This window comes from Micromys minutus (assembly GCF_963924665.1).
Source record: "Micromys minutus genome assembly, chromosome: 8".
NCBI classification, from domain to species: domain Eukaryota; kingdom Metazoa; phylum Chordata; class Mammalia; order Rodentia; family Muridae; genus Micromys; species Micromys minutus.
In genome coordinates, this window is record NC_137977.1 from 33384065 (window position 1) to 33410603 (window position 26539).

General features: G+C 44.2%; 1 protein-coding gene across 1 annotated transcript in view; it reads right to left on the reverse strand.

The window, feature by feature from the left end:
* Positions 1–1252: 1252 nt before the first annotated feature.
* Positions 1253–26539, reverse strand: part of SEMA6A (semaphorin 6A) — a 117427-nt gene continuing 92140 nt past the window's right edge. Inside the window, exons 18-19 of the mRNA XM_080919984.1 lie at positions 25775–25939; positions 1253–5364 (exon numbers count right to left, since the gene is read on the reverse strand). Coding sequence (XP_080776110.1) covers positions 4163–5364; positions 25775–25939 — 1367 coding nt within the window. The 3' untranslated portion in view covers positions 1253–4162. The remainder of the gene's footprint in view (positions 5365–25774; positions 25940–26539) is intronic.

The window sequence follows — 26539 nt, forward strand, 5'->3', positions numbered from 1 at the left end:
GTGCTGTTCAAACCGAACCAAACTTTTCCTTTCCTAAATAGAATCCAAGCTGCCTCTTCGTTAGCTAGTCCTTTTCTGAGCTAACTGGACAGAGAATTCTTCCTTTAAGAACCAGTTCAAAGGTGTCATGTGATCTAGGTTCTGGGAAACTCTGTTCTGCACTTGATCCTTCCCTTTGAATGGTGATTAAAGAGCGATGCTAGTTACTCTATGCAAATGAGGAGACAGAGACCAATCAAATCTGCGCCTAGTGTGTTGTCAGTATGAATGTACTTCAAGGAACACAGCTAGTGGATATGGCCAATTACCTGACATGCTGAGAAGATTGTGATACTCACAGATGCAGCTACTGCATAGCAGTGCAAACGTGTAAGAAAGAACAGAACTAGAAGTGATTTAAGATGACCGGGCCAGGCCAAGGCCTCACTCTGGATGTGACCTGGATCCCACCCCACAGCTTCTCACACTCACAACGTGTTTACCACTAAAGGTCACAAGTAAAATACCTTAGCCAAAGACTTGTTTAAATAACTGTTTTTAAAAAGCCTCCAGAGGGGAGAACCTGACACAGGCATTTCATAATGCTATCTTGAAGGAGGGGGAAAAAAGCTCTTTATCCCAATATAACTCAGCCATCTTCCTGGTTACAAGAAAGAAATGCTAGCAGGAAGCATTTCCAGAACCCTCCACCTTATCAATATGTAAGAAGGCTGAAGTCACATCTGTGCAAGGATCTATTTTTAGTGGACCCTCCATACTAAAATCCTAGCCTTGATCTCTTAAACTATCAAGCCTACCATAAATGTTTGATGATGAACAAGCCCATAAAAGGAAATCACATGAAATGAATAGAGAGTCAACGCGTGCTCTGCCTTTAATTACAGAGGCTTCTACTAAAATCCTGCTCCAGGCTGGGTGTGGGCAGAGAAAACACATCAATAAGTTGGGTGGAGGGAACAGGCTGAGGAGACGGTGAACAAATATGTGTAACTATATGGTTATTTATAATGAGAAAACCAGAGAGAGGCAGAAGGAAGAGAATTCTATCCTGAGCGGGCAGGGGCAGGAGAGGGCCTAAAGAATAAAAACTAAAGACATAAACAAAAGCATTCAGGACACAAACGATAACGTAGAACAGTCTGGTTTTATTACTCTTAATAGAGCCCTTTCCTTGATTTTTCTCTCTTCCCCCTTTCTTTTTCATTCTCTTTCCTTTATTTATTTATTTTCTCTACATACATTAAACTGTGAATCAGATGTTAGGATGTGTGGAGACGGAAGGAAAATTGGTGACATCACAATAGTTTTACAACTTTACAACCAATGCAAACCTGCGTTGTTGCATCAAACAGTGTCTAGCCGTGGTGGAAAGCAAAGGCACGCTCAGGTTTATGGACAACACCCACCTCCCCAACGCAAGGTTGAGGGCAGAAAGGGAGAACAGGGAAATGCAAACGACCAGCTCAATACATGTGGTACTGTGGGGTTAACACCGAGAAAGTAGTGGGGTGTAGGATGCAGGAATGTGGGTTTCAACACGGGTCTCCTTAACACAGCAGAGGCAATGATACCCATCAGTATGGGCATGAACATTGGGGCAATACTCTTGGGAGTCAAACAGGAAGAGGGTATCAGGGTGGCTGATCCCCATCTCCTTTAAAATTTTTGTATTTGTGAAGAAAAGGAAAGGGAAAAGACTATTTCTAGAAAAGCCTTCATGGCTTCAGGGTACAATGGCGACAGAGCATGGACAATAAAAGCAAAACCAAACCTAATCTTTTTCCAAGCAAAGGTCTGGCTGGTCTGAGGCAGGTCTTGGAACGATGGGCTATGCCCCTGTCCTCAGCCTTACCCTGGAGGCTCCGCGTGACCGCTGTCATGGCGGATTCGATGTAGGAATTTTCAATAACCAATTCGAATTTGTCTTGGTCAGTCTTTTTTTTTTTTTTCTGAAAGTTTTTATTTTTATTTTAAAGACAAAACTAAATCCAGATCAAACTGGAAAAAGAAAGAGGCAAAAAGACCACCAAATAAACTGTTGATATGAAAACAGTGCTCGTGGTTACAGTGTGCGGACTAGGACTATTCTTTTGTTCGTGGTAGCATAAACAAAGGCTCCTTCTGTATGCTTTAGCAAAGGAAAACCAACGGAGGGGAAAAAAACAAACAAACAAACAAAAACCCACTCACTACCTCTTCCAACCCTCTACAAACAACAGATAAAAGAATTAAAAAACAAAAAACAAACAAACAAAAAAGCCCAGAAACAAACAAAAAATACTTTTGCCCCAGAAATGGATCTTACCACATCCATTGTGGTTTGCTTGTATTTTGGGGTACCCATTAATCACAGCAAGGTCTATTTCCTCAGTGGATTCTCTGTGCATCTCCTGGGTGTGCTGAAGGCACAGCTCGGAGGCTCCTCCCAGTTGCCTGCCCAATCACCATAGCAAGATTCTCCAGTCAGTGGGCACAGCAGAAAGAGAGTTGGGACTTTAGCCCCTTCTCTGCTGGCTCAGGAAGATGTCACATTATTGAAATGATCTGGGAACATAAGGGGGTGGTGGGCTCTGGGAAAGGGTATTTTTCCACCCACAACACTGGGGGTCCATGCTTTGCAGCACAGCCAAAGGGTGGTTGGAGTTGGCACAGTGGAAGGCATCGTGAACTAAAGGGTGTCACCCAACTGTCGGCATTACAACCATCGCTATCCTGTTTCTTCTGCTCGTCTTCAGTCTTCAGAGGGCTGAATGGAGGGCAGGGTTTAAATAAATATCTGCCTTTATTTCAAGTAGGAGAAGAAAGTTGATCATAACGACAGTTTACAAGGGTATACAACTCAGGGTGTAAGGCACAAATTTACATGTGGAAAACAGGCTATTCACAGATGTAACCTCTTCATGAAACACCCGTGTGATCAAATCCTTAATTTATGCAAGGTGGCAGCCAGCATATGAATTAGTTCACACAGTTTGTGGATTTTTGTTTGTTGTCTTACATGCAAGGTGAAATGAGATGGGGGGTGGGGTTCACAAGCTAGTGCCTTCATGACGGTGGGGTCCTCAGACAAAGCCATGTTTAGGGCAATGGGGCATGGGTGCCATTCTAAACATTTCTGTCCTGGTTGTTAGTTAGACTCTGGAAGGATTTTTAAACATTTTTTTTTCCTGTTGGCCAGAAACCCAACTTACAAATTAACTAGATTTAAATAAATATTCCTTCCTGGTACTTTCTTTTAGCTACTGACCCGATAGTCCAAACACAAAGTTCAGAATTCCAGCTCCAACTTATTTACTCAGTGAATTTATTGTAAAAATAAAGAAACTCAATTATTCCAGTTAATGGATTTCACGTTAAATAGTTTTAACTTTCCATGGGCTTCTGCAGAGCTGTCCATACGGTGGTATTTGGAAGAGTCTTTTTTTTTTCCCTTGAGGAAAAAGAAAAGGGGTGAACAATAAATAAGAGTTACTTGCGTTAACGGTCACGTTATTCATTAAAAGCGAAGAGGAGCAGAAATCTATGACATCATCGCCCAACATGGCATTTATCTGCTATAACAAAGCTGTAACACTGGTGGGTATTTCACAGTATCCGCGCATAGTAAACTTCTGCCATTGTTAAAGTCTGAGTTAGAGTTATCATGAGTCCTTTATTATTATTTTTTAAAATTTCCTGATTTTTTTTTATTGTATTTGTGTTCGAACACTTAGCCAAGTTTGGTAACGTCCTGTGTAACCACGGACAATATGTTGTGGTTGTTGTTTAGCATTTTGTGTGTGTGTGTGTGTGTGTGTGGTGTGTGGTGTGTGCATAGTGCACGTATGTGAGTGTGGCCTGTGCCTGTGTTCATGTGGGGATGGGGTGGGGATGTGCTTTTGGCTCATGTTTGTGATGATACTGAAGTCTTTTGTGAGTCCGACCTGCTGTATGACGTGGAGGCGCGTGAAGGGAGAGAACGGAGGTGACTTGCTAAACCTTCACCAAACCACACGGCCCAATTTGAGAGTATCCCTGTGTCCCAGGGAGGAGGACCCAGCGTCCTCAGCTCCTCTAGGGCCATCTTGGTCGGATGGATACTCGAGGCAGTGGAGACCTTGCTCAGCTGGGTGGGTGCCTCGCCTCATCTGATGCTTCAACTCCTGGCCCCCAACCCCTGGGATTATGTACACGCATCATTGGGCTTCATGGATGTGGAAAGGGGAGCAAAGGAAGGTTTGGGGGGTACATCTGGCTTTAGCGAGGGGGTGCGCTTCAGCCCCGACCTCGTCAGTGAGTTGTAGGCATTGAGGCTGGGCTGCCTCGAAACAGTCACGGCCTGGCCAGAGGGCTGGGAGCTGTGCACCTGGATGGAGTCCACCCGCTGCGGGGCGGGAGGTGGGTTGTCTCCCCGGCCAAAGCTCTGGTTCCTGGAGAGGTGGGAGGAATTGGAGGAGTTAGTATTGTTTCTTTTGAGAGTGGCGGCCTGATGGCTTCTCGTGAGTGAGTTCGTGGGGTAGCTCCTCTTATACTCAAGCCCGTAGGAGGAGGAGTGTTGCATTTCCAGCCGCTTGCTCAGGCCGGTCTGTGACAGCGAGGCTCCCGGGGGACCCAGGGAGGCCTCGCGCTGTGGAACTTTGGGGGGCAGGCTGTCCAAGTTCTCCACAAGGTTTACCCCATGGTTGGGACTCTTGCTGCTCAGATGCTCTTTGATGGTCTTATACTCCAAGGTGGCAGCCTGGTCCTCCAGTGCCATCTGAGCCACCACCTCGCTCATTTTAGGCTGATCTACGTACTCATGCTGGTAGCCCTGCTGCGTGATAGGCAGGACCACCACGCTGGGGATGTGGCTTGGGGAGGCCCGGAGAGGCAGGTCCGTGGAAATCACAGGGGAACCCATGGGAGGTATGTCCTTGGTACAGGCATTGATGAGGTTTTGGTTCCTCTCCCACTCGCGGCTGCCACGGTTGGGTTTCCGCTTCTGCTGCAGCGTCGGGGTGGACTCCGGGGTGGGCAGGGCGGTGAGGTCTAGGTGGTGCTGGTCAGCCTTGATGAGCATCTTGGCCGTGTTGCTAGGTGTGGCCAGCTTGCCGTTGTGCATGAGTGGTGTAAGTATGGCCTCGGGCTTTGGGTCCTTGGACTGGGTGTCCCCAAAGAGGCCACTGAGCTTGGTGACACTGCTCATCGATCCCCGACGCGAGTGGGTGAGCTCTTTCTCCTTGCGCTGCACGACGGCCACGTCTTTGCGCCGGTGATCGCACACACAATACACGATGATGCCCGAGAAGACGGCCCCCATGACAAAAGCCAGAATGACTGCAATGGCCAGGAGGGTGACAGGAACGAGTTGGTCTTTGCTTTTGAGGTAACTTTCCCGAATCACTCCTGTAACAGACATCGCACATGGTATTAAGAAAGGAAAAAGCACACCGGGACGCTTACCGGTGTTTGGCAGTCACACTGTTAATTAATAACAGTAATAAGTGACAATAGCACCTCTGCATAGCTCATCTTCAGGGCACAGCTTGCCAAACATTAACTAATTAATCCTCCCTGCCCCCATCCCACCCCAGCCAGCCCTGGGACGTGTATGTAAATCGATTTTATTCATTGTCTTCCTTTGTGGCTCTCCTTCTCTCTGGTACAGATTTTTCAACTTCTTTCTAAAGACAGTGGCTGGCAGGGTCAAAATTTATTGATCTGTCTTTTCCTTTTGATCTTTCCCACCTTCTATAGAATTAGAAAAAACGGGCTATTTGGGTCTGAAGGAAGTAGCAACAATTTTATGCATGTTAAACGAACAAATCACACAACAATCCAGGCCTCCCACTCAGTCTGTTCTTGATGACTGCCTCTGACAAGGGGGCCTCTGTCTGGAGAAAGGCATGTTTGCTTTTGAAGCTATACGAGGACAGAGGGGTTTCTGTCACCACAATGAAAAATAGCTGAAGCTCACAGGTTACAATATTTACATTTATTTTGCACGGAATAAGAGGAAAACCCACACTCAATTTCAGGTAAATGTGCAGCATAACAGAAAGAATATTTAAATAAGGCTCTCCATGGGCTTGTAACATGTCAGGTCCCATCATTACTCTTTGGGCTTGCTGTCACCACGAGAGTCTTCAGCAGAGCTGATCTCTTCGATTTAATAAAAATTATGTGGCTACCCCCTGTCTATTATCTTCCACTACATTAACCAAGAAGAAGAAATAAAAAAAAAAAATTTGCCTTTTCTATCCTGTTTAATCAGCTACCGGGCTGAGCCCCTCTAATCAAATGCAAACAGTGGAGCTTTTATGTTTTAATACCAAGCAAGAACAGACATCACAACTCTCAGATCCTAAGTGCTTGATGCCAGCAGCTAAAAAAAAAAAAAAAAAAAAAAAAAAAAAAAAAAAAAAGAAAGAAAGAAAAAGAAAGAAAGAAAGAAAGAAAAGAAGAGAAAATAAAGACTCAAATACTTGCATCCCTGCCTCTGGAGAGTGAGGGAACATGAATACATTAGAGGCACTGCATGAGGGAGTGTAAACATTGTTCCTATTATGGAAAGATGGCAAGACAGAAAATGTACCATGTCTGGTCTCTGGAGACACATTTTTCACCTGCTAAATCAACTCTTTCTGGAATATGTTTAATGTGCTTTACTGGCAACTGTGAGGGGCATTGAATTAGAATGAGATGAAATGAGAAAAAAAAATCTCTATCTACTCCTAAACTTCCACCACTCGACCCTTAAATTTTCACTGGCTGCTGCTGTTATATTTTAAATGTCACAGCCTAGACCTGGAAGAACTGTCACAGGGGTGGTTGTGACTAAATATTTTGACTATTAAGGTGATAGTTTCGAAACCCAGAGGACCTAGCTGGAAGATCGCACTCCTCTCTCAAAGGACCCTTTTATGTTGTGACATCATCACATGTGCTTGCTGGGGAGGTGGTGACCTTCCTGTGACAAAGAATTGTGCTGTCCAGTGGGAGTAGACAGAAGTAGCAAACACCTTTTAAATGCAAGATCTTCTGATTAAACAAATACCCTCGGTGACTGGGGGAAGGGACCCCATGAAACACAGTGAAAATGGTAAGCTACGGAGTAATTTCCTCAATGTGACACTTTTCAAAGATTTCCAGACTAATCTTCATGAGGCTTTGAAGGGATAAAAAACCAAAGAGAAGAAGAAACAACACAAAACAAACCAACAAAATAAACCCAGCAGGGAAAATGTTCTTCTAACTCACACATTATATGTGTGGTGCTCCCTAGACAGTGGGGTGTCTCGAAATCAAATATGTTTTAATACCTTTTCTTGAAGGAAAAAATGTGCTAATGAAGATTTCTTCCCAAAATTTACATTTCCCTTTTGTTGTGTTAAAATAGCAACTGATTTTCCTCCAGTTCTGAGTGTGTATAAGATTCTACTGCACACGTGCTCTCAACTTCCTACGCATAACTGCACAAACAAACGGGTAGACCTGTGAATAAGACGGTGTCATTCTTCTCATTGATCTGGTGAGTTCTGTGGTTCTAACCATGGCAAGAATCTCATCCATAGAGGAGGAGTGGAAGTTCTCACCACAACAGGCGTTTCACAGTATTGTTTTAGGTGCTCATATTTAGTGGGGGCTGTCTTACCAAGAGACGTTTACTTATTAGAGAAAGCTGCCCACAATGACCTTCGCTATTCTAGAGCTGACATGGTTCTCTCCGATTAGAAGATACAAGGAGAGAGTAGACTACAGCAGAGCTTCGGGACTACAGGACTCCCTACTGAACCTCCACAAACACAACAAGCAGGTGCAGTGTGTTTTCTTTCATACCGCAAGCTTGCTGATGAGGAAGAGGAACTCATCCCTTCCCCCTGTCCTTTGTGTATGGACAGATGGATAGTAAGTTAGAAGGCCAGTCCCAGAAAATAATGCTCTTTGTCCTGAAGGCTTGCACATCAGAATACCATCTTCTAACCATAGTGTCCTACCTAGCTCTGTGTCATGTGCTCACACACATCAACCCCCATCTCCTCCTATACAGAGCACCACCAAGTCAGACCTGCCTCCTGCTTTATAGGAAGCTGGTCCTAAATCTTAAAATGAATTTGCTCACATGATTAAGTTCATCCCCTATCAACCCTTTGCCAGTTGACCATGCCCTGTCACGCGTCCTCACCTCCCACTGTATACAGTGAGCAGAGTGTGACTTCAGGACCATGTGGCTGGAACAATCCATTTACTTCATTGTGAGCTCTGTGCAATGACCACATTTATCCACTGCTCCTTGTCTGGAATCCTAGCTCCTAAATATTCTTCTTTCATATCTGAGACTCCTAGAAACCACTCACAAAAGACTTCACTTTTTATTTTATTTTTTTACATCTGCAAAGACGTTTTTAGCTGATGACGTTTGAGTTCAGTTTTCTGGTTGTTAACAAGTCAAGTAGGATCTGATTTTCCAGGAAGATGGTGGGACTATTTTATTCAGTCTCATTTTGCTAGGTAAGTAGAACCTTACAAACAACAACTATAAAAAGCCTTTCTGTATCTCTTCATGGTTTAGGTGAGAAAAGCAAGGGGGCTTTGCTTATCTGTTGAGACAAATTCAGAAACCCTAAGCTCCATGTTACAGATTGTAACAAGCAGATAGTAAACGCCAAGTGAAGCTTGGAATGGGGCTTTATTTTGGAAATGCCTTCTAAGCTTAAAGATGTCTGGGCTTACCTTGAAAATCAGTAAAGGAGTGTTCACAGCTACAATGAAAATAATTTTGTAATCTAGCCATAGTGAAGGTTTGAACCCAGAACTCTAAGAGCCCAGCGAGGTGGGTTTAAGCAGCATTGCATAAGACTTCAAAGGGTCTGGAGTTGGGTCCTCACCTACACACTGGTTAGTGACATTTTGGGGAGTGGCTTAACAGCACTGGACCTTGGATTTTTCTTCTATGATCTGGGCTCAACACAGTCTTTCTGCCTTCAGGAAGGTAAGCTGATCAAAGACCACAAAAAGAGTTGGAATGCCAGTTTGAGGGACAGAGCTAAAGGGCAGAAGACTCTACAAAAAGTGAATGCTAAGTTTGTGGCTCTCAGGAGGGTAAGTCACAGCATCTCTGGTTGAGTCTGCCAGTTATCCATCTTTCCAGGGAGGCAGGCAAACACATCCTTACTGCTTCCTATGCTATCTAATGTGGCCAGAGAGATACAACTTAAGGTAACATACGAGAATGGTTCTTTATTTCAGGACAGCTTGTAGGTCATGAACTTTGATATAATTAAAGCAAAGCTTGAAATATGTTGAGTAAACCGCAGCAGAAACAGTTAGATGCCCAGTGGACTAATAATTCCATATTTAGCTCCTTGAAGCAGTCACACAACTTGAACTTGTCACCTTGGCCTTCCCCAGGACTCAGAGTTATATAGCTTAATAAGTGATGGTTGAACAGGTTTTAGTACATTGTAGGGACATTTTAAAACATATTTCTAAATCCTGTGAGTCATCTTTGGATTGGCTATATAGCCTTGGTTTGGAAGTCTCAGAAAGACATGCTCTTCAATTATGATCTCAATAGAATTTTGATAATAACACCTATCAGACAAATAAAAATCTATAAAGCTACCCAGGTATTTGCTCAAAACAGTAAGAGGAGTAAACTGTCTTACAGATGAAAAGAAATCTGCTTTGGGATAATTGCAAAGGAGCTCATGAGGGTGAAAGGGTTATTTACAATAATTGATGCTCCAGTGAGATTGCTTCATTTGAAACAAATGCATCTCAGCAAAGAGCACAGGACCACAGGCTGGGGCCAGAATGGACACCCATTGCTTCAGACCTGGGGATGTGACAATCTCACCTGTCCAAGTACCTACACATGACACAGAAGGAAATGAATAGCCTTTTCTACCCTGGGCTGTTGACATGCTTTCTATCAATCCCCAGGACTTCTGTTCGCAGAAGTTGAAATTGGGGCATTTGGAACAAAAACAGTATCAGAAAAATGTGTTCGATTGATTCATTAACCACCAGCGATTTCTCACTAGTCATAAGGTGCTAAATGGATCTTCATTTCCACTTTCCTATTGGAGGAGGCGAGGAGCACAGCGACACAGTGATTTCTCCGAAATTACGCCTTAAATTGTCAGAACTAAGAAGGGTAGATTCTCTGTACTTTTCCCCCCTTTTTGAAGTGAGAGCTTTCAGGTTGCCTGGAGGCCTCGGTGAGGGAATTTGAAGCTCTTTAGAGGCCAGGGCAATGAAAAGATTATGAATGGTACTGCCCCTGGGCCCTGCAACACACGGTTCAAAATAAGAGCAATTATAGACTGTAAAATCAAAAGGAGCCCTGATACGGTCCTGAGTTTTCCCAGATTGGCCTTGTAAATGAATTCTAAAATGTCAGAAACCCAGTCCTCTGTTTAGAAACGTGGCGTTGGAAGTAGGTAGACGCTTCCTCTGTGCCTGCCTTGCCTTTGTGTGGGAGCCAGATCTGGCCTGTAGGACAGCATACTTGAGACGGGATGCTGCCTCCTTACTCTGGGTCAGACTGAGATTCTCTCGGTGTCTTTCTTTTCATGCTCCTGATATTAGCATCTTGGAGGCTGCCCTTGCCAGACAGACATTTCCTGAGCACACTAAAGCACAGGGCTGGGAGGCTGGGGTAGTGGGGGTAGGGGAGGCACAAGCCAGGATGGGGAAGGAAGGCAGACCTTGCACTTAACTCCTCCCAGTGTATAGAAATCGAACAGGATGCACCATTCCTATTCCAAGACCAAACAAAAGCTTGAATAAGGAGATGAAATTCAGGGGAGCTTTAAAGATAAGTGGCAGCTGTAGCCACAGCGATAGAGAAGACTGACTCCTTTCTGGTTCCTTACACTTCAGTGTGAACCATCCTGTGTCCTTTGATACTAGAGTGTCACACACCTTTGCCCTCTCTGTCCGGGCCCACCTCCTCACAAATGTGACTCTATTTGTAGAGTCTAAGTGTTAAAGAAAAGAACTGCTTGCTCTGGGTCAGGTCTACTTTCTACATGTATCCTGGGGCCCTCCTCCTCTCTCCCATAAGTATTACTGGCTATATGCATACTTAATGCTTGTCTTCCATGGCAAGGCTAGTCTAAGAGAAATGAACTCACCCCTTAGTCCCAGGAAGGATGTCCAGCAGATATCCCTTAAACTAACTGTAAATAAATGCCTGCGTGAGCACAGCTGGAGGAAAACGGAGAAAAATCAAAGCCACAGGCATTTTGGGAGAAGGATCTGAACAGCCTCAAATGACCAAAAAAGGTGTGTAGATGACCTGGCAGACTTAGAAGCAGAGTTCTTTCCTCTTGTCAGGGCTAGATGACTGTAAGATTGCTTTGTTCTGCATTGAATTCATTACTGAAAAACTACTAGCTTACAAAGAAACCAGAGCCAAGTACCCTCGCATCAAAAGCAGTTTTCTTATTTTCATCACTCTTTTTAAAAATTAGAACTCTCAGTCTCCGAGTGTACCTATTACCTGCCATTTACAGAGACCCGGGAGATGCTAAATGACCTGCCAAAAGCAGACAAGCATAGATAAAATCAGTTCTGCTTAGTAAGCCAAAAATCTGGAGTCCTCCCCAGCCCGTCCAGTGACCTCTCTCCTGGTCTAAGATTCAGGCAGCCAGGAGACTGGAAATGGTTAAGTGTGCACTTCAGCCTCTGCCTGTTTCAGAGCTGCGGCGGTATGACGGATGTGTCTGTCTCCATAGTGAACTGATTAATAGGCATCTGTGTAGAGCGGACCCGGTGACCACAAAGCCAACAAAGCTTCTCTGTGTCCTTCAACGAAATATGCAAAGGCAGAAGGGAGGATGGACATTTCCTCCATCGTTGGGCCAGAGGGGGTTTGTGTTGGGTCTGAGAACTGAGAACGATGGCAAAACCCCAAGAAAAGCCCTGGAGTCAGATCCCCTAAAAATAGACTCTCGATTCTGTTGTATAGTAAGACAAGCCTGCAATTTCCTTGAAATCCTCATAACAACTTGAGTGAATAGAATCTAACAACCCAATTTTTCTTGTTTGAAAATCTTATTGCAACAAACTGCCAGGCTCAGAGTGCTCCAAGGCAATCAGAATGAATGAAGCGACCAAGAGCCAGCGAGCACCAGGGCTAACCACACAGAGCTCGCTGTAATCCCTATGAAGAGACGAAAGCGAGCGGCAGGAAAGCCTCACCTGCGGACAAATCTCTCCTCGGGGCCACACCCCAGCCCATAGGGATGGCTACGCTGAAAATGAAATGGTAGCTTTCTGTGGTTACTTTGGCAGGAAACAGCATTCTTCTTGTCTTAGGGACTAACGTTATCCAGATGGTTTGGAATAGATTGAAAATGCCAGCAGCCCTGGAAATGGGCTCGAATTTATAACTCAAACTTTCCTTTTTATTATTTTTCTTCCTGGCACTATGTAGATTAAGCATTGGGGAGGAGTCACAGTCATCGAGTTGTCTAAATGTAGTGACTCACCTTGCCTGAGGATAGGCAGCTTTTTACCCTGGCTAGTTAATAACCCCAGTTTAGGACTCACACATCGGAAAGAGGCTTACTGTGGTTGACTGTGGCTGACTGCGGGTGAGCCCACTGCCAGATCTGTCGCCTCTGAAATGGATAGTTTTGGTTGGGATGTGTTATGTGAGGAGAAAGGAGGGGAAGAGTGACACTCATGCAGTTTTATTTTAGGACACTGCCTTCCTTTCCCCTGTCCTCTGCAGTTCCACGGTCCTGAGCTTGCCAGTGGGACTGTACATCCAGAAGGTAGATTGCGTTAGTGTCTCTGCTGCATCGAGAGTTACAGCGGGACAAATTTCAAAGCCATGCTTTGGAATGCTGGTCTGCGGGCGCATGCTTTAGAACTGTTATTGTCTCTATAAGTTCAGTGGTTACTTCTGTGTTTCTGCATAAAATTTATTTTATTATTGTATGTGTGAATTTGAGGGGGGTATGTACATACTCATCCTGGTGTCAGTGAAGACTATTAGCTCCCCCTTACAGATGGTTTTAAGCCAACTAATGTGGGTGTTGGGAACTGATCTTTGGTCTCCGAAGAGCTGAATGTAACTTTAGCTCCATTTGTGAAACTTTCAAGGCTTATTTTCTGGCCCTAATTTTTCTTTCTAGATAAGACTGAGATCTTAATGTCTATATGATTCCTGAAATCAGACCAACTTCCTGATCCTGTCTTCTTTCTTTGCTTTATAATGAGGCATCAGACTGTAAAATGGAGAACTGGGTCTCCTTATAATATTGGAAAAATCAGATAAATTATTTGTTTAGATTATGTATAGTACTTTGATTTTTCTCTACAAAGCAAAGATAAAAATACACAAGAGGGAAGAGATCTGCCTTAATTTTTCACTTTGAAGACGACACTGGGAGGTGTTCATCAAGACTATAAACTTTGAGGTTTATATTCAAAGACATGGATTTGAGATTGGGCTCTATAAGTAACCCACTGTGATTTATGAGCGTATTTCCCAATCAGCCTGAGCTCAGTTAGCCCGGGCTATAAGACGAGAGCTGCTGGGAGGGTGAAATGGGCTAATATGGCAAGCAGCTGACCTGTTCAGTACACATGCAAGAGTAGTATTTCTAAAATCTCAGAAGAGTTGCCTGCCCTGGATAGGTCCCAAGATGCCGTGTTAGTGAAGATTGGAGAAAAAGATCAAAACATACAGCCACAAAGTCTTGGAGAATGAGCTTCATAAAGATGCCCCATGACCAACTTGAACTGGCATGATTCAGCGCTACCCAGCCTCAGAATCACCTTGAGCGTGTTAAAGACACAACTCTTCAGGTCCAGTCTAGATGCTCTCTCCTCTGCACCAGAGGGCTCAGACACCGGTTGGTGATTCTGGTGTTCACTTACATTTTTTAACCTTGCCCTAAATGTTGTCAGCAATTTTTTTTCTTTAAGAAAGCAAAACTATATGATTTAGCTCAGACACAACTGAGGTGCTGGATAATCCGGTTTTAAAAATGTTTTATGAGAAACGTAAGGAGTAAACGAATCAAGTATGTTTTGGTGTTCAAAATGCCCATCTTCAGGTTATATGTGAGATTTCTTTACTCTGATTAACACTAACATTCTGACAAAGAATACTAAAGTGATGTTATTTTATTGGAAAACAACCAACTCCATCACATTTCTTCCTGGTACAATTTTTTTTTGTTTTAAGGTTTGCTTTTATTTTTTATTATTACTTATGTGCATGTGCCTGTGTGGGGACACGTGCACGTGAGCACATGACAAAACTATTACATATCCCCTAAAACATGCTACTATGCTCAAAATGGCAAACCAAACCACCCCAACTTGTCAGTCCCGTAGTTTCCAGGAAAACGTGTACCACCTCTCGTGGCCCTAAAAGTTGGGTTGTTTAACTCAGATGTGTCCCTGATTGGATCAGCCCAGGTCCAGCTGGATCTCAGGGGATGAAAAGGCAGAATGTTTCTGGTGCCCAGCCTTAGGTAAATTCACCTCCTTTAATGGACCACATCTACACCAGCATCTTAAACTCTGCTCACGACAACTGAGGATTGCATGGCGCTTGTAAAACTCGTTCCCCTACCTCTGCATGACTAGACACAAGGAAAGGAACCCAGGAAGGTCCTCTCTTTTTACATTTTTTTTCAACTAAGAGGAGGAACATGAGACCATTCTCATATTAAGGTACTGCTTTATGATAATGAAGAAACCCAGCAGGGCAGTGCCCTCAATGGAACTTAGCACTTCTGTTAAGGAGAACAGAATTGGAAAGTCCACAGAAATGCATGACATTTTAAGTTACATTAAATTTCTGTTGTGCGCTTTTAAATCACAGAGTGCAAGGCCAATCAGCACTTAGGGCGTATTTATTACCTTAACAAATGTCAGATGATTGTGTCCAGGGTTATCTATTATTTATGAATAACATGAGGCTAGAGGGCTGCAAATGACACACTTTAATATGCCTAAAAGGTTAGGGCTAATATAGTTTACAGCCCTATAAATTTCTTTCCACCATGTCCCCCTTCAAATAAAGCATCGTCAGTGGCCGTCCATATGGAACTTCTATTATTTCTATACCATTCATAATGGCTGCTTCTGACTCCACTGAAGGAATAGTTGATGCATGTTTGAAAAGGAATGGATCCTTGTAAAAATATGAACTTTAAAGTCACCAGGGTGGGAGAATCCCAATTACTCCATTAAAAGTGAACCACATCACATGGACAGTTCCCAAGCTGCAGACTTAGAAGAGGTTAAGAAATACTAATTGGAGATGACAAACCTTCACATTGCCTATAATGGGCTCTCTGACACTGACTAAGATCCCATCTAACATGTGCCCAGCATATTAGTAGTTCGCTTCAGGGCCTTACTGAGATTTAAAGTGCTGAAGACATTTATGTCCGATGAGGTTCACGGGATGCTGACGGTCCATCCAGTGGTCCCTGCACTTCGCAGGAGGTTACTTACCACTTTAAGCAGCCTATATCCCCCTGGTACCAGCAAAAGAGAACAGCTTTTCATGTCCTTTTTCTCTGGTGAAGTGCTGTTTGTCCTATGTTTTGGACAAGCCCTACAAAGCTGGAGGCCATTCTTACTTGTAATATTAGAGAGAGAATCTTATTTTTAGGAAATTACCCATTTTATTTAGCCCCCTGTAGACCAGTCTGCCTACAGAACGAGGACTGCAAAACAAGCTGTCTCAGAACTCTTAAAACGAACAAACCACAGAGAACTAGGCGCGGAGTAGGCTCTAATATTGTTTTCCATTTTTATTTGGGACCCAAACTCCTAAACTGACTCTTCACAATTTCATTATGAAGATACAACAGTGTCTGCAAGGAGCAGAGTGTAGTTGGATCAATTAAAGAGCAAGTGTGTAACTGTGTAACTGCTCCAGATGTTCTGTTAATAAGATCACGCCTAGCCTAGTCCCCGGAGTCCTTGAAAGTTCCATTAAGCTGTCAGAAAACCTTGTCATTGTGTGTGTGTTTTTCTACAAAAAATGGGAGAAAGTGGAAAAAAGATAGAGAGGGGCTGAGGGGAAAGGTGCACGAAGTGTCGTGTTGGGAACGACAGGGCCAAGCAGCACACGGAATGGTGAATTTTTTCTTTTTAATCACCATTGTTCAACTTGTTTAAAAAGTAAAAGCTTAAGCATTTTCTAATTATAATTTAGGACCTTCATGTTGGGAGAAAAAAAAAATGGCTGATATGTATAAAAGAGGGAGGGGTAAGGTGGTTGGTTATCTCTAGAAAATTCCAATATTGGTATACTGATTCCGGCAGGCGGGGAGAAGAAATAGCTTTTGCCTGGCTGACATTTAGCTTTTTTCCTTTCTACCCTTTCCACAATAATCTCATCAAGACCTTAGAAGAATTCAGCTGACTGTCAAGAGGATAGAAATTTAATTAGATCAGATCTACATCCTCGCCTGCACAACCCAAAGAACAACTGTAGTGTCTGCACAGGCCTCTCTGCCTGAACATCTCTGCCTGTGCCTTCTCCCGGAGACACACACACACACAAAGTTCCCACCATCTCCACCCCAAGGCCCACTCATGAACTGCTGCCATTTTCTTAGGTTCTTCCCAAAGAAGGTCAGAGAGCACAAGTTGACTTTGCTTCTGGGAACCCAAATGACATCCTAAAGGTAAAGCACTCTTGTCTCAGTCTCCATGACTTGAAGTTCCGCATCATGTTCTATATCACATAGTTCAGCGCTTAAGTAACGGGACAGAGAAGCCCCACTTTGGGGTTCAGTTTGCTGGTGCTTTACCTGGAACCGAGCATTTGGTTTGGATGCAAGGAACATCCAACAGGCAAGTAAGCAGTGACATCAGAACCAAAACTGATACAAGATTCCCTTCTCCAAATCCACAGAGTCTGTGTTATCCTTAACTGCATGTGAGCAAGCCACCAGCCTAGTGTATATCTATCAATCCCCTTTTGTCTTTTCTTTCCCCTGTTCTCTTGTCTTCCGTTGTCTCTTGTTCCACCCATCACTTGAAAAGCTAAGACACCTAAGCACCACGGTCCCATTTTGAGCTGTTCCATTCCAGCTCTTCATAGCCTAGTTCACGTTAGTCACTCCACATGACATGCCTCTTAGCGACTCACCCTGGGCTTGAACAGCTCTGTGGCTTGTCCGCTTGATTTGTAGTCCTTGCAGTGTCTCTACAACTCCAACTCCCGCCACCCCCCAAACTCCTGACATCCAACTTTTGGTTCAATGCCTTTCCAGGCCTTCTACTCAACCCCACTTGGAACCATTCATGGCCAGCTTTTACTCCCTCAGTGCTCTGTCTGCCCTTCTTTTCTTCTCTGTCCCAGCAGAAGCTAGCTGTGTATCTGGCCATTAACTGTAAATGGATACTGCAGGTTTTCTATGAAAATCTGTCTGTTTCTTCTTTAATATTCAGCAGAAGACTTACATTTCCACCTGGATGTTTGTTAAATGAACAAAGGAATAGAGGAGTGTGTGTGTGTCTGTGTGTGTATGTGTGTGTGTGTGTGTGTGTGTGTGTGTGTGTGTGTGTGTGTGTAGGCCAGAGGACAACCTTGGGTGTCATTCCTCAGAATACCATCCATCTTTTATTTGTGTGTATGTGTGTTTGTGCACAGGTAAAAACACATGTGTGCAATGCTAGGGTTACATGTATAAGCCACTACATCTAGGTGTCTAGGCAGATGGTAAAGATTAGAATTCAGGTTCTATGCTTGTCCACAATACACTCTACTGAGTGGGCCATAGCCACAAGCCCAAGAAAATTTGCTTTTTGGCCTTTCATTGACACCAATGTTCTTGTCACACTATTGAACTATGATTTTCCAGTGCTTTCTTAGTTCCAGTTTCCACAAACAAATAAAGAAACAATCAGAATGACAATACTAATCTGGACCATTTGACAGTTGGTAAAAACTTTGTCAAACTTGAAAACACTCAAGTGTATTAACAGTCTTTCTTGAGAACAATTCTATTTATGAGTCATTTGGAGTCTGTTCTTAGTGGCTCCAAATACCAAATACCAATAGTATGTTTCAGACCAATAGTTAGTGGTTATTTTTGAAAACAAATATCAAAGAAGGGTGTGTGTGTGTGTGTGTGTGTGTGTGTGTGTGTGTGTGTGTGTGTGTGTGACAGGTTTCTCTTCATAGCCCTGGCTGTCCTAAAACTTGCTCTATAGACTAAAAGACTGGCCTGGAACTCTTGCCTCCTGTGTGCTGGGATCAAAGGTGTGTGTCACCCAACCCAACTACAGAAGGAATTTTTAACTTGAGTTCCTCTGGTGTGGTTTATTCTCAAATTCCAAGTGTAGTCCAGAGGCCAGCTTTAAGATGGGCTCACAGAACCTCACTAAGTAAGTCTTCAGCACTGCTCCATAGAGCTGTGTGCTACTTAGCTTTGTGGCAATGTGACATAAGCTAGAGTTACTTGGGAAGAAGGAAACTCAACTGAGAACTTGGACTAGCTTGTGAGCGATACCATCCCACGGCATGTGGTTCTGGCTTATATAAGAATGGCAGCCATGGAGAAAAACTCAGTAAGCAGCATTCATCTACAGTTCCTGCCTCTGCTCATGCTGGAGCTCCTGCCTTGACTTTCTCAACAACAGACTGTTGCTGAGAGGTGTGAGCCAAGCAAGCTCTTCTCCCTCCAAACTGCTTTTGCTCATGGGGCTTATCACAGCAACACAAAGCACTAAGACATTGCAGCTGTTAAACGTCAGAATAATACTTTGGAGAAAGTACATCCCAGGAAGTATCTAGTATAAATCAATAGGGTTTGGGTAGCAAAAATTACTTGATACTTGGCTAACTAGAAGCTTAGACAAATAGTAGTGCTTAAAAAAATCCACCTCATGCAATATTTGGTACATGCTTATACTGTAAGGCATTCAGTTTTATCTAAGTATTTGAAAAGTCGTATTTAAGTGTATCTGAAGTTTAAATTCACATGAGTTTGTTGTATTCTACCAAGTAACCCTTCTTTTCTGCTTCCAACCACATGGCTCCATGATTCTACCTCTCCCATAATCATTTAAAAACTGTTTAAATTACTGTGTGTGTGTCTGTCTGTCTGTCTGCCTGCCTGTCTGTCTGTCTTTTCTTGTGTGGACTTTCATTGGTTCCACCAGAAGCTAGCTGTGTATCTCCTCCACTAACTGTAAGCTCCTTCGGCAGGTTCCTATCAAATTCTTTATTTTTTTCAACATCCAGCACAAGACTCACATTTATACATGGATGCTTGTTAAATGAACAAAGGATAAGAGAAATAATTGTGTGTGTGTTTATGTGTGTACAGGTTGGAGCTATGGTGTGCATGCTTAGGTCAAAGGATGATTTTTGGTCATCAGTTCTCTATTGTAAAGAACCTAGAAATTGAACTCACGCCTGCAGGATTTTACCCACTGTGCCACTTCTCCAGCCCACAGACATTTTTTTAAAATACAGATTTGAAAGTTCTGGAGCTTAGAGTAGCTTGACAAAAGTTATAAAACGGATATGAAATCTTTACAGGGTGGGCCTAAGATAATGTACACAACATTACAAGAGTTTTATTTTCCTTTCCAACAGTACTGGGTTTCCCATGAACAGTGCAGGACGCCTTCCATCCATCCTCTTCCCCGAAACAGAAATAAAAGAACTCTGCTTAAGGTGATCCACCCTCCATCTGGAGGCCAGTCCTCCCTCCCTCAGCAAGGCCAGTCCTCCCTCCCTCAGCAAGGCTAGTCCTCCCTTCCTCAGCAAGGCTAGTCCTCCCTCCCTCAGCAAGGCTAGTCCTCCCTCCCTCAGCAAGGCCTGTCCTCCCTCCCTCAGCTGCCTTGCTTCTGTCCATGCATGTTTGTAGTGTTTTCAAGTTCAGACTGAGAAATGGAAGTAAGGGCCCCTCGCTTCTCTCACAATGTAGACACAGACAGCAGTCTTTTTTGTAGGAGCTTCCTGGAGACCAGTCAGATCTAAAGGCGATCATGATGCTACTTAAAAAGTCTGTAATCAGCACGGTTTGTGTCCCAACTTTATAGAGAAAGCACTAACTACTCAATAAGTCAGTGCTTGCAAACTTTTACATATAAATCCTGGATGGAGCACACTTGTTTTCCTCTCCCCCCCAGTTTGGTGATCTATTACTGCTGCGATACTGGCACCAAAGGAAAGGGCTGGTAAGATGGGCTGGGATGCAGAATCCCTCCACCCAAGAGTGCCACACCTGTTTGCAGCCAGGGCCTCTATCTATTCCTGTGTATGTCTTGACCTGACTCACAGAGGCCATGCAGACCAGATAGACCTTTGTCACTTTCATTTATACTTGTGAATCATGTGCCTTGAGGCTGGATATGCCTTGGATAGCAAGTGGATGCGTCTGTCTAATGTGATTAGCTCTTCCATAGTATCCAAAATTGTACTACACAATCAGTGATAAATTTGCCTGAGACCTCAGAAAACATTTTTTGCTACAGTATGTCACTGAAGAAAGAGGACAAAACATCTGGCCTAAGTCGAGAAAGCAAGAGGACTGTTTTTCTTCACATCCTATCATGAAGAATAACATTTTCTGTGCATAGAACCATGTGGATATAGTTTGATAAGAGCCAAGAAATTACTTTTTTTTTCTTCTTGGGAAAACTAGCATGCTTTAATGTAGCCAGGTCAGGTAGGTTTTAAGCATTGGCAAGTATTAAAATGCAAAATAATTGGACCTGGACTCTATGGTTCAGTGTGCTGGACTCAAGTTGTGTAGATTCCCCAGTCTGTCAGTACAGAGGACCTGGCTCTGAAGATCTGGAACTCAGCATAAGCAGAAGGGAAGGTACAACTGGTGAGAGTGTGTTTTCAGGACATGGGAGGATGTGACAGCCTGCAGAAGCAGGGGTGCTGGAACTAAGCTTTTCCTCAGGCCATAATGTGCTTACAAGCTAGCTACATCCTATTCTAGGGAGCTCACTACTGATGAAGACTAAAACCAACCAACCAACCAACCAACCAACCAACCAACCAACCAACCAAAAAACCCCAAATAACAAACGAACAAACAAAAGACCTGAGATGGAACATAGAAGCCTACAGAGGCTAACTACATCCACTTGTCCAGTACTTAACTAAAATTCTCTCCCCCGATTCCAAAGTGTGGTTGCTGAGACAGGACTGGGCAGAACACAGGACTGGCAGTTCTAACACTGACTCCTGATCACTTGTCCTTACAGGGCCCAGATAGCCCAGGATTTACAAGCTGTCAGATCTCTTCCTGAGCATCAAGGGCGGTATTCTTGGTTGGAGCTCATCCTTCCTGGATTCTGTCGATCCCTCTAGGTCAGCGTGACCTGAAGTTTAGTAAGTCAGGAACTATTTCTACAATTCTAGCAACACCACCAATTCTCACCATCTGATTTCCTTAATAGCATCTCTCTATGACCGTATTACTCCTTAATATTTGCTTTACATTAACTTTAGTTTACTTAACTGAATGTATTAGACATGGAGAACTTACGTTACCATTACATAATACTGATTGCAACTTTTCATGGACAGATAGGTAACTTTAAATTTAACTGAGAGTAAGCCAATGTTCATTCTAGTTGGGTCTGGCTGCAAGATGAGGCTTCATGCTGAAGCCCGATGTTCGCTCTTGGTTACTCGGGGACAACAGCGAGTTTAGGGAACTGTTGCTGGCACAGAACCAATGAAGACTGTCTCCTGACATAGAGGAGGCTTGGGTGGAGGCATAAGTTTTCTCCACACCACTTGCTCTTCCTTCCTGAAGGGCACAATGTCCCTGGGTCACCTAATGCATCACCATCCCATGTAAGGTGTCTCTTGAAGGCATTACTGTCATAGGCCACGGTGCATTAAGAGAATAAGCAACTGGCAATAAAAGGATTATTGACATATTCTATTCCATATAGTTGTATTCGAAACGAGCATGAAACATGGGCAATCTACTTGCCATCCCCAGTAGACTTTCCAAGTCTTACCAGAAACTTATTTCCCAAACATAATTACACACTCATTAAAATACTGTCTACAGTTACTACTCATTTTATTTTCATTTAAATGCTATTTCTTTCGCTTGCCTATAACAGCCATATCATTTTGAATAGGTGTGGCCAGACGATAACATCTCATTCTATCAATTTCCTAAAACGAACAAGCCTACAAGACTCCTGTCATTTCTCACCAAATGAGAACATCTACTTTTCTAGTTATCATTTCGTCTGCTTTCAGGACTCATGAGAGAGCGCAGTGCAATGAAGTCTGAAGAGGTGGATTATTCTCCTGCTCGGAGTTCACGCATATATCCCAGGAGCAGGCTTGGGGTTGACAGTTTATGTTTGCACCACTCCACAGCAATGGCAGCTTTGTGCCTGCCCAACTCCCTGCTGTAAGTTCCAGCCCTCTTGAAGAAACCTGATTTTATACCACTTTTTAAAGATTTATTTATTTATTTATTTATTTAATGTGCACTGTCACTGTCTTCAGACACACCAGAAGAGGGCATCAGATCCCATTACAGATGGTTGTGAGCCACCATGTGGTTGCTGGGAATTGAACGCAGAACATCTGCAAGAGCAGTCAGTGCTCCTAACCACTGAGCCATCTCTCCAGTCCCCACCACTCCTATTTTCAGTAAGAGAAGAAAGGCACAAGAGTGGCCATTCACTCCCCCAAGTTTGTCTAATTCAAAAAAAGAAAGATCTTATTTCTTTTCCTGTGGGGAGATGTGGTAGAGGGTAAGCCAGGCCTAAAAATAAACCGAGTTTTCCCTTTTTTTAAGATATGTAATTAGAGCCTCTTTGTAACTACCCAGTACCACCTCAATGGTTATTGGATGAATACATAATATATATATTTTTAGATGTGGCAAAAACCAAGAAAGAAGTAGTTGAGCTGCATCTCATTTATCAAGTAGATGAGTAAAAGGCTCCAGATATCCAGAGATCCATAGATAAAACACAGCGGTTGCCTCTGTGGGTGTGTGTGTGTGTGTGTGTGTGTGACTGAACACATTTTAGCTAGTGAGTCCAGGACTTGGAAGATCAGGCATTTATTTTTTTAAAGAAAGTAAGCATGGCAAGGGACATTAGGCAAGGCCAGCAGGGTAATAAAGAGCGAGGCCAGCTACTGAGAGAGAAAATTGCTTCATTTTCTATGAGAATGCCCCTCTCCCACTTTGGAGTGTGATGGTATACCTGCACGACATCTTAAACACTACTTACAGCACAGAAGGAAAGAGCCTTGGAATAGTCCACGGGGGCGGGGGGAGTAGAGGGCTTGGGTCTACTATTTTGAAAGGGGAGGCTAAGAGCAATGGTAGCAGAAGGGGGTTAGACTGCAAGGTGAAGATGGTACTGTGACAGGGCTGTAGGATGCACAGGGTTAAACCAAGACCAAAGACATGACAAGGAAAAGAAGGAAAACGAGCAAACATACTCTGGAAGTGCAGATGCCTTTTGGAACGTGGAGTGAACAAAGACCATGCCCAGCCCAGAGTCAGCCAGTGGCCACGCAGAGGGAAGGCACTGGGGACATGCTGCTCAGTGACACTTATTTAATGGCTCAAATGGAAGGGCACTTCGCACGTGACTCTTCCATAGAAGCTGGTCAATGGACACAGTTTCCGCTTGGTGGAAAAACATGAAGCATCTTAGAAATAATTCCAGAGTATCTTTGGCTCCGAAAGCTGGAGCACACGTGTGTCACATTCCCAAGAGACAATCGGCCCAGTGGAAAGAGCACTCGCAGAGGCTCTCGGGAAACCCAGACAAGTCCAGCATCCCAGCAGATGCAGAATACGAGGATGCGATGTCATTAAAGCACCAGCATCAGGAGATGGAAAAAAGCCAGGAGAACACAGGTTGGGTCGGGTTGAGGGACATCATAGTGAGTCAGGAAAGGAACAAGGATTTTTCCAACAGAGTGACGTCATCACCAAGTCATACCACACAGTGCTGGGCAAAACAAAACAGAAGTCGGAAACAAATCATGAACAGCAAACAGAAAGGTCATTCAGAGAAAAGAGAAATCAAAAATCATAAAAAATAAAATAAAAAATCACGGTACAGGGAACATTAAGCTCTATCATTTTCAATTTCGGCATAACAACTCATTGGCATTGCTCCATCAGTTACACACCGCAAGTTGTCAACAACCAAAAACCAAAACTCGTATTTGATGGGGCAAGGCAAGGAGGCTGGTCATAGCACAAGAACAGCAACCATGTTAAACACCCATGCAGTCACCTCTGCCACCATTGTCTGACACTATGCAGACTGCTTCCAGCTTCGTCAGCGCACGTAATAAGACCCGGGAAGGTGAACAATGCGGAATTTTCTAACAATCCGTCAAAGCGCTAACTGGGCTCCTTGAGAGCCACTGTTCCTTAGGGGAGCTGCTGAATGGAGAAAGCCATGCTTCCCTTCTCACTGAAGAGCAGAGAAAATGACTGCAACCCATGCTTGACTAGAAAGACTTCTTCCCCCAGAAAATTCTAACAGGCAAAACCCAAAGTGATACGGTCAGGGATGAGGAAGCCACACACAAACAATGGCACATGCTGAGGCCTGCAGCCTGCTGGGCAGTTTCCCCTTTACTGAATACTTTCGCAGGCTGGTAAGGACAGATATCCCTCTAACTTAAAGGGGCCGATGGGGGACAAAACTAGCTTTGTTCTTTTTTAAATAGATTTGAAGCAGGCCATACAAAGAAACAGAAGTCTATAGAGGAATAAGGAAGTCAGCAAAGAGGACACACAGGGGAACTGGGTAAGGGCCGATCTTTGCCATTCAGAATCAGGAACTAGGGCATGGGAGAGAATCGTGCTTTAGGACAAAAGCAGCTTAAAAACGTATGAAAGATTAGCATGGGAGTCTGTCTAGCTAGACAAAACAAAACAAAACCTCCAAGACAGAGCTTGACACAGACTGTCCCCCAAGGATCCCTGTGGATGCCTGCCCCTCAAAACTCCAACCCGAGCTTGGATGGAACTCTTGAAAACATATAGAAGCAAACAATTCTGAATTGGGGGAGATGGCCCAGCAACATAAGGGCCTTTGAGGCGCTGACTTACAAGGCTGTTTTGGGGATAAGTAAAGGCCTCTCTGCTCGCAGCTGCGGCTGAAGTAGGATGTGTTACCACAAGCAGCAAAGAGCTAGAAAAAGACATGACATTTCCTGTCTGGAGGCCAGCACAGAAAGCAAAGGAGAATTTAGGACAGTTCACAGTACAGTCCCTTTCATTTAGTGAGGCTCCCTGTCCATTGCAAATGCATAGCAATTCTCCTTGATTAAATAACATATTTTTTGTTTCGGCTCTGGTCCTCTAAGGGTGATCACAGTAGCCTGTGGAGCACAGGCCTATTCAGATTCAGCACCACGAGAGAAGGGCCAGCGCTAGCCTCAGGTCACTGACTGGCAGGCTTTTACTCTGATCGCTTTTACTTGCCAAAACTTGCAGAGCATTCCATCCCATTCCAGTGGGGGAAAGAGCATCTAAAAGCTCACAGTATCAGACTAGGAGTTCAGAGGAGCCAGCTCAGGAGCAGCCCAAGCCTCTTTTGGAGAGAGCAAGCCCTGGGGATGTGTCATTTGTTCTGTGTGGTTTCTCCTAGGTCAGAGAACAAATGGGGGATCAAGCCTGGCTTAAGGGTTGCAGTCTTTTCTGAGATGCTTTCAATGATTGGTACACAGCAGGCTCCTAAGGCTGCTAGGATTCAGCTGGAAGCAGATACACAGTCCTCCCCTTTCCCCCACCCTCTCCCCCCTCCTCCAGAGGAAGAGGCGCTTCCAAGGCCTTACCCTTCTTGTCCTGGTGGTTATGAGAGGACACTGCCCCCAAAGGGTCTGTGCTGCCAGGTGCCTCGAGCAGGTCGTTCCAGTCCAGCATGCCTCCCTTAGACTCATACCCGTCTCGGGACGCCGAATCTGACGTAGTGGTGCTGGGATAGAGGGAACTGGCGTGCCCTGTTTTCATCACAAATACAGTTAGGGAAACAACACTGAAGACTAAATTCCCTTTGCTCGGGTCAGGAGCTAGGATACCCATTTTGACCTTGAGACCGAGGGCGTGCCTTAGCAATGACAGGGCATGCTGGTGGAGACTGGTGTGTGTGTGTGTGTGTGTGTGTGTGTGTGTGAGAGAGAGAGAGAGAGAGAGAGAGAGAGAGAGAGAGAGAGAGAGAGAGAGACCTGTACTGTGCTCAGCAGAAGATCCTTTGAACTTACAGTCAGAGAATGAAGGGACAGAGATCATCTCAGCTACAAGTGGGGTGAGCTTGGGAAATCACTTACCCTGCCCTTTGGCACATGTTAGGGACAGTGAGCCCTGACATCCTTGGGAAAGATAAAGTGGCAGAATAGAAGTTTCACAGTGCCCGATGCTCAAGAAACACTGTCTTTCCCTATAACACTTCCTACAACAGCATGAGAAACACCCAAGGAGCATGGTTTGTGACTGGGTAGGGCATCAGTGATAATGGATGGTCTCTCCCACCATAACTACCTAGTCCTTTCCATCTAAGCCCCACAGGCTGTCTAGTGCTCAGTCTCAGCTAACCTCATGGG